Consider the following 21,797-nt stretch of genomic DNA (forward strand, 5'->3'; position numbering starts at 1 on the left):
CAAAGAAAACCAGAAAGTCCAGCTGCCTCTTAAAAAAGCATCTTTGGAACAACCATGACCTGGATGTCTGAGAATCTCCATAGACATGGTGAAGCAGTATGTAAGTCTAAATGCTATTGCTATTGATAAATTAATTTCAGTTGCTTTGCTGGAGATTTATTCATTTATTTATTCATATTTTTTTATTCATATTTTATTTATTCATAAATAAATTAGAGATTTATTCATTCCTCACTGACAGAGTATATGTTTGCGTTCGGAAGATCACTAAAGGAAAACAGCTGCCAAATAAATCTAAATAAAACTGAATTTGATGGACAGATTAGCACAGTAAAGGCAGCCACCTACATTGTTGGAACTGTTGATAATTTCTACAGCTGAGCTAATACACAGGTAGTCCTCAATTTACAACCCCAATTGAGCTCAAAATTTCGTTTGCTAAGCGAGATAGTTGTTAAGTGACTTTTGCCCCATTTATGACTTTTCTGCCCACAGTTGTTAAGTGAATCACTATAGTTGTTAAGTCAGTAACACGATTGTAAAGTGAATCTGGCTTCCTCATTGACTTTGGCTGGCAGAAGGTCACAAAGGCTGATCACATGACTCCAGGACACTGCAATTGTCATAAATATGAATTATTTGCCAAGCGTCCAAATTTTGATCACGTGACCATGGGAATGCAGCAATGGTCATGTAAAAATGGGTATATTGAAGCAAATATTCTAACCAGCAAAACCACAGATGTTTTTATAGTATCTTTCAAAAATGGTGGCATGATTCATTATAAAAATTCTTTTTAAAATATGTCTCCTTTCTGAATTTTCAGTTACAAGTGGAATATTCCAGTAAAGTGGGAAGAGGGGAAAACATCAAATATAACATTCTACAATAAATCAGAATCAGCAGGTAATCAAAACTAATGGACAGTAACTATCCACAAAGTAAAGATTTTCTTGAATCACATCCATGGAGGGCTAATACCAAAGTGGTTTGACATTGCTTTCCTCTGAACTGCTTTAGCAGGTTCCAGTCTCTCCTATAGGGTGGAATTCTTTGATGATGTCCAGTGGTGGGATTCAAATAATTTAACAACCGGTTCTCTGCCCTAATGACCGGCTGAGTGGCCTGGCCAGGGGTGTGAGAGGCAGCACTCGGCCTCCTGCACCCCACTGGCAGAGAAAACGGGCCATGGGGAGTGCTGTTCCCCCCATGCCCCGTTTTGGGCCTAGGAGGCCTCCCTGCAGCCTTCTGGGAGCGAAAACCGGCCGCATGGGAACTCCTGGAAGGGGAGGGGTGGCGCCAGCCAGCAATTTAACTACTGGTTTGTCCAAATCGGCCCGAACCGGCTAAATGTCACCATTGATGATGTCCCATTTAGGTATAACCAGGCCAAATCCAACTTGGTTTCCAAGCCTAGAAAAATCAGAGTGAGTGGCATTAACTTGATAGGAGTTTCTTTTGAAAGAGCAAGATTGGCCAAGAGAATTCACCACTTTGAATTACAAAGAAGAATGATTGTTCTTTTCACAGTTCCTTCTCAGCAACGTCCCAACTCCATAGCCTTTAAAATCTTTGATTGAAAATTTTTGATATATCATTGATAGCTGTCTGTGCAGGAAGACACCTTATCCATCTCTCAATGAATTGCTTTGCAGTACATAGGATAACCAGTTAAGGTGACAAATCACTCCAAAACTCAAAACAGCAGGGACTCACCTAGGCATAATGAAGGACTATAGAAGGTAGTCATACCATACATGTATGTCCATGCTGGCCTGTAGCCTTAGTTGGCTGCTTCATTATTCTTGGTAGAGTTGACCATGACTTACATTTCTTAATATTGTCATGTGCATTATATAGGACATTAAGTGTCTAGTTTGAAATTTTCGGTGAATACAGAACAGCACAACTTTCTGAATATGGAATACAGAACTTAGCAACCGTGCTAGTCTCCAAATAGTGCTAGAAATATTACACAGATTAATCATTTATTTATGGAAGGATTACAAAACTCTGTTTATAATCCTTAAGATCCTATATGGCTTGGATCTGGGCTATTTGGTTGCTTGTTGTTAATGATTATTCTTTATGTAACAAGGTTATATGAGAAAATTCACTGTATAATGGTGTCTGGCCCGATAAGGTAAAGCAGGGGTCTCCAACCTTGGTCCCTTTAAGACTTGTGGACTTCAACTCCCAGAGTCTGGGAGTTGAAGTCCACAAGTCTTAAAGGGACCAAAGTTGGAGACCCCCCTGAGGTAAAGCGCTGCAATCCGCTAGATTTACACAACAAATTTCTTGCTTCAGGAAGTTACTGCAGTGACTATCGATCTTCCATGAAGCATCTTGCTTGTTTTTTCCCCCTGGTCTTTGATACAAATAGGCCCCCACACCGCCTGTTCTTACAGAAGTACCCAAAGCAGTTTTTATTAAAAAATAAAATGATCAAACACAAAATGTATTTATACTTCAAATATTAATACCATTGTCTCTTAAAGGGGGAAAGGGAGAGATGGCTTGATAAAACAGATATTTCCAAAATGCTTAAATGCCAGGGAGGGGGGGAAAGGAGGCAACGTTACAAAACAAGATGCATGTTCCAGTGATACCACAAGATGGCGCAGATCTGTTACAAACGGCTAATTTAATACTCGGATCAATCTTGCCCTGTTCCAAATTTAACATGGAAAAATAAAGTCATGTTCATCAACTTTATTCAAAATATATATCTGGGAAAGGTATATGCTAATCCACATTTGGACTGAGCCCTAAGTAGAAAAGATGAACAATTAATCTAATACCTACATCAAAATTGTTTAATGCAGATTTCCTGTGTAAAAGTTTTACCTATTTCTGCAGGAAACAAACTGAATTTTGATGCAAGTTCTTTCCTTTCCTTTCCTCTCCTCTGCTTTCTTTTCCTTTCCTTTCCTTTCATCTGTCTGCTGTCTCTCTGTCTTGAAATTATATCATGCCCTACTCACAAGTGCCTCCTGGTGGCTACAACAACAACAACAACAATCAATCAATCAATCAATCAATCAACCAACCAGAATAGAGTGTAAGGGACCTTGGAGGTCTTCTAGTCCAACCCCCTGCTCAAGCAGGAGACTCAATACAATTTTAGACAAATGGCTGTCCGGTCTCTTCTTAAAAACCTCCAGTGATCAAGCACCCACAATTTCTGAAGACAAGCTGTTTCGCTGGTTCATTGTACTTGCTGTTTAGAAGTTTCTCCTTAATTCCAGGTTGCTTCTCTCTTTGATTAGTTTCCATCCATTGTTTCTTGTCTTCTGGTGCTTTGGAAAACAAGTTGACCCCCTCTTCTTTATAGCAGACCCTCAAATACTGCAATACTGCTTTCATGTCGTCGTCCCCTAGCCCTTCTTTTCTCTAGATTGGCCATACCCAATTCCTGCAACCGTTCTCTGCTATTTTTCCCTATTCAGATGAAGCAGCTTCTTTTTCTCTCTTTATTCTTAAAGATTCAAATCCTCCTAAAAATAGCAAAGAGAGAAAAATTGGGGCAGGTAAGTGACAGAAAGCAAACCTCCCCCAATGTTGATTCTGCTTAACATGGAAAATGTGTATTTCCGGTCTGGCAAGCTAGGAATGCAGGCTGGCATAACAACATGCTTACAGTATTCATGTATCTCTTTATAGCTGCTTCAGAAACCTTACTCCAAAAACACACTTTTTTAAAAAAAATGCTTTTACTGTTTGATTTGATTTGTAATTCTGACTTTGTTTTTGCTGGGAATGTGAAAAAAAGGGCACAATTTTTTTCATGTCTACTTGGTAGTCACAATTATTTTCATGTCTACATGGTCACAGAGTGGAAAAACAACAACTATTACCCACACCCTAAACTGGGTAGGTCAACTCTATCCACTCAAAGGCCTCTCTGATGCAGTGAAAGAGGGAGAATTTTTCCTTGCATTCTATGCAATATGAAAAGTACAGGTCAAGAAGGACCGCTTTTCATAGACTAGGATCTCAGGGCAGGGGTGAAATGTAAAATTTGTTACTAGCGGTTCTGTGGGCATGGCTTGGGGTGGTGGTGGTAATGTGACTGGGTGGGCGGGGCCAACTTTTTTTTTTTACTTTTAAAAGCATTTTTTCTACAACCTCTTTGGCTGAAGAGGTTGTAAAAAAATGCTTTTAAAAGCCTGTGATGATCAGGCAACTCAGCTAGGAACTCCAGAGGGAAAAAAAGCTTTTAAAGGGTTCTGACGATCCCAGCTGAGCCGCGCGGTCATCAGAGCCTTTTTTTTTTACTTTTAAAAGCATTTTTTCAGTTGAAGAAAAATGCTTTTAAAATTAAAAAAAAAATTCTGACGATCGCGCGACTCAGCTGGGCATGGGGAGGGGCAAGAATTTTTGCTACCAGTTCTCTGAACCACTCACTGCCATCGCTACCAGATCGGGCAATCCGGTCCGAACCAGGACCATTTCATCCCTGTAAACAGCGAAGGACTGGCCTGTGGTGCCTCTGCCAGCAAAAACAGGAGTCAATGGAGCTCCATTTTCGCTGGCAGAGGGCTAGCAAAACAAATTAAAATCAAAACCAAACAAATGGAAAAACGTTTCCCCTTTTGCATTTGACATGCAAGAAGGGACAGGAAAGGAGAAAAGGAAAGAGGAAAGAAAAAGATAGGAAGATGTGAAGAGAGCAAGGAAGGAAAAAGAAGGAAAGAGGGAAAAGAAGAGGAAAGGGGAATGAAGATGGATGGATGGATGGATGGATGGATGGATGGAAGGAAGGAAGGAAGGAAGGAAGGAAGGAAGGAAGGAAGGAAGGAAGGAGATTATAATGAGGGAGGGAGTGTCTGGGGAGAAGTCCAGCCTTAGCACTCAGGCCACCACAGGCACCCCTGACACGTTGATCTGGTTACGCCCCTCCCAATCAAACACAACCCTGATGCGGCCCTCAATGAAATTAAGTTTGACACAATAAAGATGGAATAGGGTTGGAGGTGACTGTATTGCAGTTCTGCTGGGGGAAAGAAATGTTAGAGGACAACCAATAACCAGATGTGGTTGCTAATTCTGAGGAAACTCCCATAAATCTCCACCGTTGAGTTGATCAGCTGCCCACATCCAGAGTCTCAAAATAGATGAGATGTGAAATGAATGTTGTAGAGGCTGAATAAGCAGGTGCTTGTAATTATTAGACATATTGCAAGAGGATTTTAGCTTTTTCACTTTTGCTGAGATCCTGGTGAGAATTATCTAAGGGTAGAAGATTTTTCTGTTTCTTCCTGTTTTCTGTTATTGGAAAGGAAATGATGAAGTCAGCAAAAATGTTAATGTTAAACTCCTCCCCATAACAATTCTCTCTGAAATAGTCCTTTTAAATAAAGTCAATGTTGTATCAGTTTTGTTTGACTTTTGGAAAAATATTTTATATCACTATAACACATTTATAACTTATTCCCTACTTTTTTTGTTGTTGATACCACCACAGGAATTACTATTCCACGACCCAATAATCTTCCTGCTGATTCTTTCTTGAAAATAAACAAGGATCATGTTGGGTTTTATCGTGTAAATTATGAACCCCAAGTCTGGCGTGATTTAGCTGATATTATGATCAAAGGCCATCAGGTCAGTCTACTGAATTTAATCATTGGTTCAATTTTGGAGATGATCATTCACTGTATTTTAGTTTTACCCACCTGATGTCAACTGCTTCTTTTTTTCTGCCTCCTCTTAGAATTTTAGTCTAGCTGATCGTGCGGGTTTTATCGATGATGCTTTTGCATTGGCCAGGTAGGTCTCGTAATTAAATTAATGAAGTACAGAGTGTTTGATGCTATATTACAAGTTAGCTATGTAACATATGACCTCAAGAAACATTTGTGAACAGACAACTGCAAATATACAAATGTATCTTTTCTTTTATGTACACTGAGAGCTTATGCACCAAGACAAATTCCTTGTCTTGGCCAATAAAGAATTCTATTCTATTCTATTCTATTCTATTCTATTCTATTCTATTCTATTCTATATTACAATTCATTTCTTGTTGCTAAGGTTGCAATCCTATGCACATTTACTTTGTGATAATGTCTAGTGAATACATAGGAACTTACTGCAGAGTAATTACAAATGTCCTTTGTAATTCCTTGAGGTTTATTCTCTAACTGTCATACTTAGTTCCCAGGAAGTTTTTTGTTTGTTTGTTTGTTTGAGAAAACAGAAGTCATCATTCACTGTTGGATTCTGCAGTATTCTCCATGAGTTCTAGAATCAGTGAATCTGGAAAGTATGTACTTACTGAATTTGCAATTTGGAATGCTATTAGTCAGATCGTTAAAATTTTGTGACGCTGCTCTCCGTACAAACATACCTGGTACCAAAATGTATAGTACATACTGTAAGCTACATGTGATTTTATTCTTATTTCAGTGCTCTTCATCTGTTTTATATAAACTGACGATTGGGTCATCAAACATTATGTGCTGGCTTATGGATAGAATAACATCTAACAAATAACAACAATAACTAAATAACTAATTAATAAATGATAGTCCATCGGATTTCATTCCTAAGAGGTTTCTTCATTTTCCTTGTTCTTCATTTCCCCCTTAGAGCTGGACTTCTGAAGTATGCTGATGCATTGAACCTTACAAAATATCTGCTACACGAGAAAGAATATATACCATGGCAAAGGGCTGTAGTAGCGGTATCGTATATTGGACACATGATTGAAGATGATAAGACACTCTATCCCAAATTTCAGGTAAAGTTCTCCGTGAAATTGAATATACCATGAAAACAAAACAATAAAATCTCTAGTCTTTACATTCATTTGCCTTCTGCAGTAATGCTGAAGAACTGACTTCATCAATCTGGAGTCTTTTTTTAAAAAAATGAGTCCTACTGCATTTCTGAAACTTATAGGTAAAGGTAAAGGTTCCCCTTGCACATATGTGCTAGTCATTCCTGACTCTAGGGGGTAGTGCTCATCTCCGTTTCAAAGCCGAAGAGCCAGCGCTGTCCGAAGACGTCTCCGTGGTCATGTGGCTGGCATGACTAAACGCCAAAGGCGCACGGAACCTTCCCAGCAAAGGTGGTCCCTTTTTTTATACTTGCATTTTTTATGTGCTTTCGAATTGCTAAGTTGGCAGAAGCTGGGACAAATAACGGGAGCTCACCCTGTTACGTGGCACTAGAGATTCGAACCCCTGAACTGCCGACCTTTCGATCGACAAGCTCAGCATCTTAGCCAGTGAGCCACTGCATCCCACGTTAGACTTAAGAATGAGTTAATTACTTAAGTTTGGGGAATTCTAGAACTTTGACTTTTCTGTGATACAAGGGTCATTCACACATAAATAACCGGCTGTTAGAGAGATTTAATATCAGCTCCTCTCAAGGAAACAGCAATCTTGTACTATTTCATTGGAACAATGTTGTTTACCCAACAGAATGCAGACATTTGTGACAATAGTAGTGGAGTTGAAATGTATACTGTGAGAAGGCTATCTGACTAGACACAATGACAGTAGGATAAACAGTAACCTGCTTAGCTTCCTGACGCCTGATTTCTTCTAGTGACTTTCCAGTCACTGTTAAAAGTCCACTTAATGCTAAGTCTCTGGTTTTATGGCCTCGGATAAGCCCATAAAAAGACCATGTTTTAACCACACCCATTCTCATCTATTCAAAATAAAGTTATTTTTTATGACCTGCCACAATGATAACAGAAACTCGTCCATTTCAATCATAATCAAATTCTTACCGTAATATTTAATATACTGGGGAGACTATTAATGTTGATAGTTAGTATAGAAGTCACAATCAACTGTTTACTGTTGATGTCCTGCTTAATGCTGATGACTTCAAGAGGTTTCCAGAATTGGAATAGGAATAGGAATAGGAATAGGAATAGGAATAGGAATAAGAATAGAATAGAATAGAATAGAATAGAATTTTATATTGGCCAAGTGTGATCGGACACACAAGGAATTTGTCTTGGTGCATACACTCTCAGTGTACATAAAAGAAAAGATACCTTCACCAAGATACAGCACTTACAACACTTACACTTAGTCATAGGGTACAAATTTAACACTTAATGATACAACACTTAATGATAGTCATAGGGTACAAATAACAATCAGGAAACAATATCAATATAAATTATAAGGATACAAGCAACAAAGTTACAGTCATACAGTCATAAGTGGAAGGAGATAGGTGATGGGAACGATGAGAAGATTAATAGTAGATTAATCTGCAGATTTAGTAAATATTTTGACAGTGTTGAGGGAATTAGTTGTTTAGCAGAGTGATGGCATTTGGGAAAAAACTGTTCTTGTGTCTAGTTGTTCTGGTGTGCAGTGCTCTATAGCGTCGTTTTGAGGGTAGGAGTTGAAACAGTTTATGTCCAGGATGCGAGGGGTCTGAAAATATTTTCACATGTATTAGACTATTTAAATCTGATTGTTATGTAGAGATTCCAACATGAACCCTTATTTGCTTCTGTTTTCAGAAGTATTTTGGTAGCCTGGTCAAGCCCATCGCAAGTGAACTGAAATGGGAGACTGATGATGACCATATCAAGAGGTGAAGCATTTGTTTTAGCTGCCTTATATCCAAACTTGCTTTGGAGCATTGTATGTTGCCTATTATCTTTCAAATGACCCTTAGACGTCCCACTCCGCTGATGTTTATCAGCCCTTCCTTTATTTGTAGGATCAAAGTTACAGACAAATGAAGTCTTGTGCATAATGAGATTTAATCATCCTATTTATGTTAGAGGAAGATGGCCACCTTTGTTAGTTGTTAAACAGACCAAAAAAAAACCAACAACCCTAAACAGCTGTACTAATCAGCTTTTTAATCTGCATATACGTGAGACAGAGAGAAAGAATGTGAGTTGGGTGGAAGGTTTGAAGATAGTCTTAAAGTTTAGTGCTCCCAGATAAGAAGTCCTATGCTTTTAAAATATGTGAAATTACCCTGTCCTGTATGGACACTGTTTCTTTCATTGATAATTTTCTTGTTTTCTAGTAGTGCTTCCGCATCTTTTCACTGTAAAAAAGAGTGTGGCACAATTGATGTAACTGTACAATTCTTTTTGACTGATAGTTCTTTCAACCTTCCCTCACTCTTATTTTCATCATCAACATTGACCCAAACCTGCCTCCTACAGCTTTTGATCCACCCTGGGACAATATGATAGGGCATGGAGTAATCTAACCTTTCTCTGGAAGGAATATGATGCGATAATCAAATCAATATCCTCCAGTGTCAAAAGTTCCTTTATGTGATAAATGTTTAGTTCGTTTTCCAAAGTATCTGCATGATCAGATGAATCACACAGCAAATATTGGATTTTTTTCAAGCTTTACACTGAAAGCACAGAGTACCTTTATTGGCTTCTGCTTCCATCTCTTTCTCGTCTTGACCTTCATATGCCCCGCAGGAGGAGATCTGTAACTGGGATCTGGGTTTTTGTTTACTTGAATGGGAGTACACCTCTCAATATGAGCTTGCTTTATTCAGGTCCTGGACTGTATAAGTTGGTTTATTTACAGGTAGTCCTTGACTTACAACAGTTCATTTAGCGACCGTTCAAAGTTACAACAGCACTGAAAAAAGTGATCTCTGACCTTTTTTCAAACTTATGACCATTGCAGCATCCCCATGGTGACGTGACCTACATTTGGATACTTGACAACTAGTTCATATTTATGACAGTTGCAGTATCCTGGGGTCATGTGATCTCCTTAACAACCATGTTACTAACTTAACAGCTGCAGTGATTCACTTAACAGAGGTGGCAGGAAAAGTCGTAAAATGGGGCAAAGCTCACTTAACAAATTTCTCAGCAACAAAATACCTTATGCCACCAGACTCCAAATTTTGGGCTTAGACAACTTAGAACTACACCGACTTCAGTTTGACCTAAGCATAGTACATAAAATTATCTACCACAATGTCCTACCTGTCAATGACTACTTCAGCTTCAACCACAACAATACATGAGATCCAAACTCGATTGCAGAAACTACGACGCCTGCAACAGAGTGGTCAATGCCTGGAATGCACTACCTGACTCTGTGGTTTCTTCCTCAAACCCCCAAAACTTCAAGCTTAAACTGTCTACTGTTGACCTCATCCCATTCCTAAGAGGTCTGTAAGGGGCATGCATAAGAGCACCTATGTGTCTACCATCCCTGTCCTAATATTTCTTTTTACTTACTCTTTTCATGTATCCAAATTATGTTTATACTTTTACCTGTTATCTTATATATGATTGACAAATAAATAAATAACCATAAAAATAAATAACATAAATTTTGGGTTCAATTGTGGCCATTAGTCGAGGGCTACCTGTATATTCAATCTAATTTGAATATATCTTCCCTTTAGAACTCCTGCAGAACAAATACTTAGCTTGATTGCCTGAAGAAAGCTTCTATAAGTACTGTATAAAATATCTAGAGGAACAAAGGCCATGTGGGGTTTTTTCCCCCTCCCTCCTACAACAGTTCCTTATACTCCATCCCTTGCTTTTCAGACCCCACCCCTCATTTTCATAAATGGACAGCCATGTGTCCTATAGCACTGCTGATTGAGGGTTGTATGTGTGCAGGTTTAATACGTTTTCGTGCTATAGTTTAATAGGTAAACTATAACATATTCACAGCAAATAAAACATAGTTTTCCTTTGTCTTTTTCTCCAGCCTCCTTCGTACAACTGTTTTGGAATTTGCATGCAATATGGATGACCCAGAGGCTTTGGCGAATGCCTCTTCCAAGTTTAAGACTTGGATGAATGGAACAAGGTGACTATCCATATTTATATGCAGATGCAGGTGGTGTCCATAGGCAAAGTGGCATGGAAGATAAGCCTCTTTCGCTAACAGTATCATTCTCTCCCATGTTAGTCTAGATGTAAATATCCGTCTCCTGGTGTACCGTTTTGGGATGCAGCACTCAGGTGACGAGCAAGCCTGGAATTATATGTTTCAGAAGTACACAACTTCAACATTAGCTCAAGAAAAGGAGAAGCTTCTCTATGGCCTGGCATCAGTGAAAAACATAACTCTGCTGAACAGGTGTCTTTAAATTACTTTTAGCTTTCTATATTAGAAGTATTCATTTGCTCTTCTTAAACCCTGGTTCTCAAAACCACAAAAAAGGGATTGGTGGAGGAATTGGTGGATTAAACCGCTTTAATCTAGATTGCAGAAAATATGACTTCTGCAACAGAATCATCAGTGCTTGGAATACTTTACCTGACTCTGTGGTCTCTTCCCATAACCCTAAAAGCTTTAACCAAAAACTTTCTACTATTGACCTCACCCCATTCCTAAGAGGACCATAAGGGGCGTGCATAAGCGCACAAACGTGCCTACCGTTCCTGTCTTATTGTTTTTCTTTTCTTCTTCCTATATATGTTTATATGTGTATATACTATATAATCTTTTTGTATGATGTTGTGACAAAATAAATAAAACACGAAGCAAATGTTCTGAGCATCCTTAGTAGGCATAAAAGTTTAGCAGGAAGCAAGTGGTTCTTAAAAGAATCAGTGATTAATTTCCCAATAGATATAATGTTATCTTTTAAACCTGTTTTTCACCAATGTTTTTACACCAGGGCCATGGGTTACGGTTTCATATACACAGAGTTGCCTAAAGCAGTAGTTTTGAACTACTGTGTTTTGCTGCCTGTGAACTGTAAAGTTCCTTGAAATTGATTGGGGGATTCTTTAATCAACAAGCAAAATAATGGATAACTTCCCCCAAAGCATCATAAACACCATAATCTTGCAAACTGGAACTGAAAAGGAGTGCTATATGTGTTTTCTTCAAGCAATCAAGAGACACAAGTGACTTAAGACAGTGCCTGAATCATAGCCAATGCCATATTTAATTTAGAAATCTATTAGGGAGTTCTCGTCTAAAGCTTCCTACTCAACATGCTCCTTTCATCTTTTTTGATTGATGTCTGGAGAATTCTGAGGGTTTTTTAAAAGTTTCTTACTTTGTGTAAATTAGATCGAGAAAAGCAGTTTAAATTTCATTTTCTATGCAATCCTAATGAAGTGCTAATCATCAGATATAATTGCTTCTTTCATTTCTAGATTCTTAAATTGCATCAAAAACACAACTCTCATAAGAAGTCAAGATGTGTTCACTGTCTTGAGATACATCTCCTTTAATAGTTACGGCAAAACCATGGCCTGGGACTGGGTACGGCTCAACTGGGAATATTTGGTCAAACGGTAAGTGCTGGCTCCCATGACCAGGATTGTCAAACTCAAGGCCCACAGGCTGGATTTGGCCCATGGGGTGCTTAGCTCTGGGGCCACCTGGAAACAGTGAAGGATTGGCCTGTGGTGCCTCTTCCAGTAAAAATGGAGCTCGGGAGGGCCAAAGTTTGAGTCCTTTGGGAGAAGGGCGGTATAAAAATTTAATAAATAAATAAATAAATAAAATAAAATGCGCAGCCCCCCTGAGCTCTGTTTTTGCTGGCAGAGGTCTGCAACTGTCCCAACTGAAAACCGGCCCCGGGGGGGGGCATCCGTGCCCACCTGAGCTCCATTTTTGCTGGCAGAGGGCCATGCCCATCCCATCCACTCCCACCCAGCCCCCCTGACGCGGACCTCAATGAAATCTAGTTTGACACCCCTGCCCCAGACAGTTCACTCTTTTTTTGAAGCCACCTCTTGCATCATATGATCAAGAAACAAATGCATTGCTGCAGATGAAGCTGAAAAAGTATTGAACCTCCAGGGCCTGATATTTCTGATGAGCAAAGCTGAAAAAGGGAATTGAACAAGTCCATAGGTCATATGTCCCCTATTCAGATTCTGGGTTAAAAAAAGGAGAAGAATGTGCTTATTTCTATGATTGGAATAGCCTCTGGACTCTCCTACTCTTATAGTCTATGAAAATGTAAAAGGTGAATTAAAACAAAGGACAGAAAAGGGTCAATTAAAGCAGGATCAAGCCAGAGTATTTTCTCTTGTGGCATCAAATTGTTGGAAGAAATTGTTGGCTGTATCCCAGGTTCTGGCTTGAAGGAGACTCTTCCACTGCTCATGTGGCAATAAGACGCCCCTGCCAGTTGCAGCTTTTCTCCTTGGAAGGAAAAAGACATGTTTTTTGCTCTTCAGTAGCAGGAGGGAAAGAGAAAGATAGACTTTATTACAGTCAGTGACTAATTTATAAGGCATATCACATACATAAAACCAATATTATTTAGTTTAGATAAGGATGCTAATCAAACTATTGCATATCTTACATATTTTACAACAAAATTTGACAAAACTTAAAAACACCGCATTGCATGAATCCAAAAGTCATACTTGTAAATGAAACTGGTCAGAATGACCAGGGAATTTGGTTAGAGGCTAGGTCAGGGGTGTCCAAACTTGGCAACTTTAAGACTTGTGGACTTCAACTCCCAGAATTCTAGGAGTTGAAGTTCACAAGTCTTAAAGTTGCCAAGTTTGGACACCCCTGGGCTAGGTTATCAGCTTATGTAGATGCTTTCATAAAATGAACAGTGTAATAAATATATATCTGATGGTTTCAGTGCTTCCTTCTTGGCATGGGCATCATCTAGATTACAATAAAATGCTTTTATATCTTCTCTGTGGAAGCCACAAAACATCTTGGGCTAGTGCTGTACCTGGACTATACTAAAAGTTTTACTAAGATTTACTTCACAGCATTTAGATCTGTCTGAAACAAGCACCAGGCCTTCTAATTTTGAATCTTGACAAAATGTGTTCTGGAATATTCCTGTAGTAGGTTATGGAACTCAAGCAAGGCTTGTTTAATAGCAGGTTCTCTCCAATCAACACAAAGAGTAAGCATAACATTGTTTTGCTCACAGATTGCTCTGGGGAAGGAAGCAATTTCAATTTCCTACATAGTCAAGAACACAGCAATAGAAATTAAGGTGTCTACTTCCTGCAGTATGCAGGATCCCAGTTAATTTTAGTCCCTATCAAGTGGCCATTAGCTGAGAGATGATGATGATATCATGATTTTGTTTCCACTAAGTCTTTTTATCTTGAAAGCCAATATGTAGTAGCCACCATGTTTTGCATACATAAATAAGGATACATAAGGAGTTGTGGTGGCGCAGTGGTTAGAATGTAGTATTACAGGCTAATTCTGTCATATGCCAGCAGTTCAGTCTCAAGGTTGACTCAGCCTTCCATCCTTCTGATGTCAGTAAAATGAGGACCCAGATCATTGGAGGCAATATTCTGTAAACCGCTTAGAGAGGCCTATAAAGCACTGTGAAGCGGTATGTAAGTCTAAGTGCTATTGCTATTGCCAAATATGAATATGTTCTTTTTTCACAGATACACTCTTAATGATAGAAATCTTGGCCGCCTAATATCAAGAATATCAGGCACATTTAACACAGAGCTCCAGCTTTGGCAGGTAAGACACAATATGGTTGGCTACTATGCAGCTATCCAATTTTCTAGATATGAAAAATGCCAAGGTACTACTCCTCATTCCTCTTCTAGATGCACCTATTTAATGAGTTGGATGTTGATAGGGGCAAGGGGTTTCTTGATTGTGGCACTGGCAACCCATAAAAGTTTGCTGAGTTCTGATTTTATAGTCTTTAGGGCCTGTATATTCTCCTCACTTCAAAATAAAACAGTTTTATTGGGCAGGTATATAAGCATTAACTAGAATATTAAAACCAGAACAAGAATTTGGTAATGGAAATCTAATAGAAATATTGCTCCTGTCATTTTTTTTATGGCAAACAAAATGCTACAATACATACAGCAGTACCGTTCAGCTCAAAGCTAGCACAGGAGGCCACAGTTCCCCAAAGGACTGCCTGTAAAATATAAGCCAATCAACTCTCCCCCCCCCTCCACAAAACAAAGTTCAATAAAACAATAACAAATCAAGGGAAAAATTTCATATCCAGCCACAAGTCTCAAGTTTGTTGCAACCCTCAAAAGTTAAGAAAAAAGAAAAAAAAAGAAATTGTAGTCCTTGCTGGCAATAAAGTTTCCTAATCCATCCTAAATGTATTTATTTGCAGGATTTATATGGCAACCTAGCTCATGTGTAACTCTTGTTTGTTTTCCCCGTTTGTCAGGAGGTCTTGTTCTTTTCCACTCTTTCTAGTTTTCCTGTAAATAGTCTCTGAAAATTGTATGACTCACTCAGTTTAAGGTTGGAAACAATTTAGAATGTACATGGAAACCAAGAGTAGGACCTGTACATACCCCAGTACTATCGCAACCCAAACCAAACAACTCATTAGCTATTCTGAAGGAAGAAAAGAAATATGGGAAGCTATAACCAAGAATGCTTACAGAATGCATAGTTAGCCCTTCCCTAATAATGTCACGTGAAATGACATGATCTAAACTGGAATAGTCTGTGAATAGTCTACCTGCTGTGGGGGGCATTTCCTGGTTCAGACATATTATCCTTTTTTTAAAAAAAGAAGGAACATTAGCAACTAAGTAACTCTTTTTAAAAAAAAACAAAAACCCAGAACAAAATATAAATTATAGAAAAGCTAGACCACTACAAGGGGATGAGTCATGCCAAATTTAGAAATCAGTTTCAAGGACTTTCAAGTTTTGCTACTTAAAAAAAAGTTTTAAGTTTTATAAGGTCCTTGCTTTTCGGGGGAGGATGATTTTTGCAGAAAAAAGGCACTTTCATGATGAGTATCTTCGGAAAGCTTAAAACAGCTAAATAGCAGAGGAGTTAACGATGGTAACATTTGATAATAATGCATATCTTGTGCATCTGATGTTCAAAACCATCAGAAATCTAAAAGATTGGCTCATTGGTCTTTTCCTATCAGCTAGTTAAGACAAGACATCAAATGTGGTCAAACAAGGTGTAAGGGTGAAAGTCTAGTAAAAAATCAGATGGTGTGAATGGTAAAACAAGCTGTCTTTGATTTCAGGAATTCTCCAGATTTCTGCTGATAGGATGACATGAGTCACTTGAACCAGAGTGACTGGAAGGGTCACTTTGAGTTGAGGCTGTACACATTGGTCACTAAATTCAGTCTCCTCCTTCTCCCTACCCTGGCATTTCTTTCAACCAGTAAATTTTAGTATGACAACCATAGTGCACCAAAATTCCAGTACAACAAATCAGGAATAAAATTTGAAGTGAAAAAGAGGTGTGATAAAAATGTTCACTCTATGCCGTGTAAATTATAATCTGTTTTGAATTACTCTGATCTGCTTCAGAATGCAGGCTTCTTTCCAAAGCCAATGCATAGTGTTAGACTAGATCAGAGGTCTGCAAACTGGGCTCTTTTAAGACTTGTGGACTTCAACTCCCAGAGTTCCTCTAGGAGTTGAAGTCCACAAGTCTTAAAAGAGCCCAGTTTGCAGACCCCTGGACTACATGCACAACAACCCAACCGGGTATAACCGAGTTCAAAGCCTATTTACAAAATATATTTGATAATTAAGTATTGACTTGTAGATCTATGAAAAATTCTGCAAACTGGAGATACACAAAACTGTTTGGTCTTCTGAGAAGCCAGTTCTATGTCATTAATCTTTGCACATGTTTTATCTTCTTAAGATGGAAAATTTCTTTGAGAGATACCCTGATGCTGGAGCAGGAGAAGCCTCAAGAAAGCAAGCTTTGGAAACTACAAAGAGCAACATCGAATGGCTAAAACAATACCGAGATGACATAGCAACCTGGCTTGAAAATTCAGAGCAGCCAAACTTTGTATAATTGTGTCTCAGTCCTCATGAAAATTCTTAGGATTTTTTTTTTTTTTTAAATCACACCAACATGGTAATTTGCAGAAATGCTACATTTAGATTTTGACAGATCTGTCAACTTTGAAATACTTTAATTTATTGAAATATGTATTGAAAGAAGCCATCAAGTCATTCTTAAATGTTCCTATAAATGTTTCTAATCTCCTAGAATATTTGTTCACATTTGTTTTAACTGGATAAAATGTAAAATTATAATTTGCACAAACATAATTATAGGATCTCCATTACGTTTACGAGCATTACTGATGTTTGTACTTAACCACATATTCACCACTCTGAAAACGAATCTTTTATACAAAAATATTTATTATTCCATGTGTTCAGGAGGCCCTTTCAAATAAAACTTCATAGAATCCATTCCAAAGGGAGGGCTTTGCCTCTATTCAGAAAAAAAACTAGGTAATATGTATATATTCTGTTAGGAAATAAAAGCACAACCCAATGTTGGCAGGGAGGAGAGGAGAAATCACAAAATTTTGAGAAACAGACAAACAGACAGACTGACTGACTGATTAAAGTTATTATTCTAAAGTAACTTTGAGAAACCCATAGCTTTGATAAAGATTATATTTAGGGCAAGAGGAAAATGCATATTCAGAAATTTCAGGTAAAGAATCATTGGCAGCTGGCTTGATCTAAGAATTCTCATCTTGAACCCTGAAAAGCTGTTATCACCCAAAAGAGTAGTCAGCAGCATTTTAATTGGTGGGTACTGCTGCTTGGCTTTGTGTTATAGCATCGGCACCTATTTTTTAATTTACTTTTTAATGTCCGGCTCTCACCATAATCTTATATTCAAATACTAAAATCTCTCACACATTTGGACAACCTTGAAAAAAATTCAGCCATTGGAGATTGGATTTTAACAATGAAAAAGGCTATGATACAATTTTATAAACAAATAATTCAATCTTTCTGAAATGGGCATTTTATACAGTAGCTGAGCACTGCTGAGAAAAACAGCTAGAAATTAATTAGTCCAAAATGTCCTAACACCAAACAATCACCCAGTAGAACAAATTAAGACCTTGAAATATCTGGATATTATTTTCCATGCGACAGGCAACCATAAATCCCATGCCAGCTTTAAGTCCCATTATGTCAGCTTAAATGCACAAAAACAGCATCAACTTTACAATCTTTCCACTTATCCAAAGAAGCTCAAATATACCTGCAGCAATTAAAGTTTTCTCAGCTAAGATCTTAGCCCAGCGTCTCTTTGGAGTTCAGCTGGACACCTACAGGCTATTCCTTTCTCTTGAAAGAGTTCAGTTCTAGCTCCGGGATCTTCTTCATTCCAAATGGGGTATTTTGCCGTGAAGCTGGCCTACTTAAAATAGAAAACTTGTGGATCAAACTTGCTTCCCCCTTTCCCTCCCACCCCACCCCCCGCTGATTTGGCCCCTGTAATCATGACTTTCACTTTTCCTGGTGCCATGCAATACTTACTCAATATCAATCCTATGGCTTTACACGGGCTTTTTTTTTGAGCTACAATATTCTGTATATTTTCCACGACCAGTCAGATACCTAAGCTTCATAACGGTTCCAAAATTTAGAAAGGCTTATCCTTGACTAAATTTAACGCCCTGCTCCTAAGAGCTGTTACTGAAGGAAGATCTAAAACGTCCTTTTGTATCCATGAGGTGGAGGAATAGTTGAGGCAATGGAACATGTTCCTTTATATTGTCTCTTCTACGCAGGAATTATCTCCATTCTTCACTAAACATCCTGGTTGTTCTATCCTTCTTAAGTTATTACTCTCTAATCAGTCTGATTTTACTTCACTGACCACAGCCAAGAACTGTCTATAGTTTGTACAGTACACTGTAGTATCTCCTCTCTTCTTTTAAATATTTCAGAATGTTATGTCTTTCCTCTTGTACTTTAATTATGATGTTTTGTTTTATTTGCTGTTCTGTGACTGAATAAATATTGATTGAGTGATAATAAATATTGATTGATAATTTAATCTGAAGTTTTTATGCTTTTATATAAGTGCGGTAGTACACCTGGCTGTATTTCCAGTCCCTGAAATATTCAGTAGTGTAGCAAAACTATCAGCTCCACAAGATAGATCAGACCAGGAAAAAAAACCAGTTGCAAAAGACGACTAGATTAGATTAGATTAGATTAGATTACATTAGGTTAGATTAGATTAGATTACATTAGATTAGATTAACATAGTTGGAAGGGCCTTGTAGGTCATCTAGTCCAAACCCCGGCCCAATACCTTCACTATTTCTGACAAATGGCAATCCAATCTCTTCTTGAAAGCTAGATGAAATTTTAAAAAAATATTACAGTAAAGCCCAGCATATTTAATAATATAAACTGATCGTTCCTGACCTCCCTCCTCCTTATGGCCAATGAATTGGAGAGAAGCTTTCCTGAGTTGCTTCCAAGTATCACCTTGCTTTCCAAGACCTAAATAATGTTTCAGCCCCCTTCGCTTATGTATCAGTTCTTGCATATTTATTTTATTTATTTATTTTGTCACAACCGTATATATAACCATAAGCATGAAGTAACTATATAGTATATAAGCATATATATGAGTATAAGTATGAAATAACTATATAAATTGGATATAATTAAAGGAAACAGTAGGACAGGAACGGTAGGCACGTTTGTGCTCTTATGCATGCCCCTTAAAGACCTACCTCTTAGGAATGGGGTGAGGTCAACAGTAGACAGTTTTTGGTTAAAGCTTTGGGGATTTTGAGATAGATATCTCTGTCAAGGTTACCTCTCGTACGCTCTACTTAAGTACACAAGTAGTCTGACTCATTGTAATGTAGTTTGATGTCTGCAGATGTAGGAGAGGATTATCTGGCTACACACACACACACACAAATATCTAAATTTGTTTTTCCCTCCTAAATAGAGCTTTGGGTTGTACAGCCAAGTTTTTTCCATTCTATTCATTACATCACACTGGATCATGGAAAAAGGATGGGCTTATGTCCTATGGTGGTTCATCATGCATGGCTTCCAGTGGTGGGTTTCAAATTTTTTTACTACCGGTTCTGTGGGTGTGGCTTAATGGGTATGGCATGCTTGGTGGGCGTGGCTTGGTGGGCGTGGTAGGGGAAGGTTACTGCAAAATCCCCATTTCCTCCCAATCAGCTGGGACCTGGGAGGCAGAGAATAGATGGGGCAGGGCCGGTCAGAATTTTTACTACCGGTTCTCCGAACTATTCAAAAGTTCCGCTACCAGATCTCCAGAACTGGTCAGACCCTGCTGATGGCTTCAGGTGCTCATTGGTACCTAGAATCAATATGGGGAATAGATAGGCATGAATATGTCTGCAAATTTGAACTTGCTCAGTTTATTAGTTACCCAGTTTTAAATTTATTTCATCTTATGTTTTCATTTTGTTTGCAATTCTCTGTAAAAATCTGCCTCAAATTTTATGCAGTTTTGGGCAATTATTCTCCTAAGGGACATAATTTTATGTGCACATTTTGCAATATAGAGATAAATACAATCTTCACAGATGTAACAACATGTATTTTTGTAATTTAAATAACAATTTTTTTTTATAAAAAAGTTTTATTTTTACATTCATATCCAACAACTCATCCAATGTACAGTCATATACAATTAGTCGGGCTTGCCCAGTCACCAGCCCCTCCTTTTAACTCTCTTCCCTCTTCTACCTTCTTCTACTTTCCAGACCTTCCTCCCCTTCTCTTATCTACATCCTCTCCTCCCTCCACCCTCCACCTCCCTTCTCCCTCTTCTCCCCCTCTTCTCCTCTTTCCTATCTCCTGCTCTCTCCTCCTTTCTCCCTCCCCACCATTCTAAAATGGTAGCTGGGCAGACCCGACCCTACATTAATTATATTTATACATCTTCAATAATCCCTGTACATTAACCATCACTCCATCCTCTACCCTCATCCCCCCCCCCAGTTCCCCTCCCCCTTACACCCCCACCCCGACTTCCCAGAACAAAATGCAGGGTATCAAAACTAACAATCATAATCCAAAATAAATCTTAAATTATAATCTCTAGTCACTCCACACATAATCACACTCTCAATTCCCCTTTCCTTCAAAGATATATCTAATACAAAATATTTCCTAAATTTACTCATATGCTATTCGATATTTTTTTATCTGATACTTATTTTGAATATAATCAATCCACATTTTCCATTCTAAAATATATTTTTCTTGTGTATAGTCTTTCAAATAAGCAGAAATGTTTGCCATATCTGCCAGATTTGATACTTTAAGTGTCCATTCTTCAATTGTAGGTAATTCTTCCTTCTTCCAATATTGAGCAATCAAAAGTCTTGCGGCTGTTATTAATTTCAATAATTTAAATAACAATTTTTGTAGTTTTGTAATTGCATAGATTTTTGCCCTACGCTCGTATTTTGTATACATGTTTTTGCTTTGGGAAATCACAATAAATGTCAAAAACCTGAGAATAATAAAAGATTATTGCGATTAGTTAAGGCTACATTTAAATGTAGACATAATGCAAATAAAAATTGTATTTATTCCTACTTTTTATTCCACACTACAAGAACAAGCAGTTTAAGTAGTTCTAATACTTAGTAGTTCTAATATTGCAAATCAAAATAGTAAATTACATTAATACGGTTGCAAATATGCACACCTACATTTTATCATTATGTATTAATAGCAGCCTCTATTGGCGAAGAAGAGTCATTGCAAAGAATTAACATTTTAAGCTGTCTTATTGTTTAATGCATAAAAACAATCGGCAAATATTGGAGGACATGACGTTCTTGAGATTGGGGACCACATTTAAAAAATAAGCGCAGTTCAGAAAAATAAAAAAAATATTGATGGCTTATATTGTGTATTTCATAATTCCAATATCCACCCACCCACCTGGGCACAATTCTGTCCTATATTGCTGTGCTTTTGACACCGCATGCATGCGTGGACAACGCGCGTGAGCAAATTGCCATTTTGTCTGATGTCGCATGTGTGGATGGTGCATGTGAGCGAATTGCCGTGTTTTGTGATGGCACGC

General features: G+C 38.1%; 1 protein-coding gene across 1 annotated transcript in view; it reads left to right on the forward strand.

Moving 5' to 3' along the window:
• ENPEP (glutamyl aminopeptidase) overlaps nt 1-18,740 on the forward strand; it is a 53,293-nt gene extending 34,553 nt beyond the window's left edge. Inside the window, exons 10-19 of the mRNA XM_058193131.1 lie at nt 827-906; nt 5,468-5,607; nt 5,717-5,772; nt 6,595-6,745; nt 8,501-8,574; nt 10,701-10,802; nt 10,905-11,075; nt 12,107-12,247; nt 14,345-14,426; nt 16,572-18,740. Of these exons, the coding sequence (XP_058049114.1) occupies nt 827-906; nt 5,468-5,607; nt 5,717-5,772; nt 6,595-6,745; nt 8,501-8,574; nt 10,701-10,802; nt 10,905-11,075; nt 12,107-12,247; nt 14,345-14,426; nt 16,572-16,730 (1,156 nt within the window). The 3' untranslated portion in view covers nt 16,731-18,740. The remainder of the gene's footprint in view (nt 1-826; nt 907-5,467; nt 5,608-5,716; nt 5,773-6,594; nt 6,746-8,500; nt 8,575-10,700; nt 10,803-10,904; nt 11,076-12,106; nt 12,248-14,344; nt 14,427-16,571) is intronic.
• Nucleotides 18,741-21,797: the final 3,057 nt, after the last annotated feature.

This window comes from Ahaetulla prasina, chromosome 8, assembly GCF_028640845.1.
Source record: "Ahaetulla prasina isolate Xishuangbanna chromosome 8, ASM2864084v1, whole genome shotgun sequence".
Lineage (NCBI taxonomy): Eukaryota > Metazoa > Chordata > Lepidosauria > Squamata > Colubridae > Ahaetulla > Ahaetulla prasina.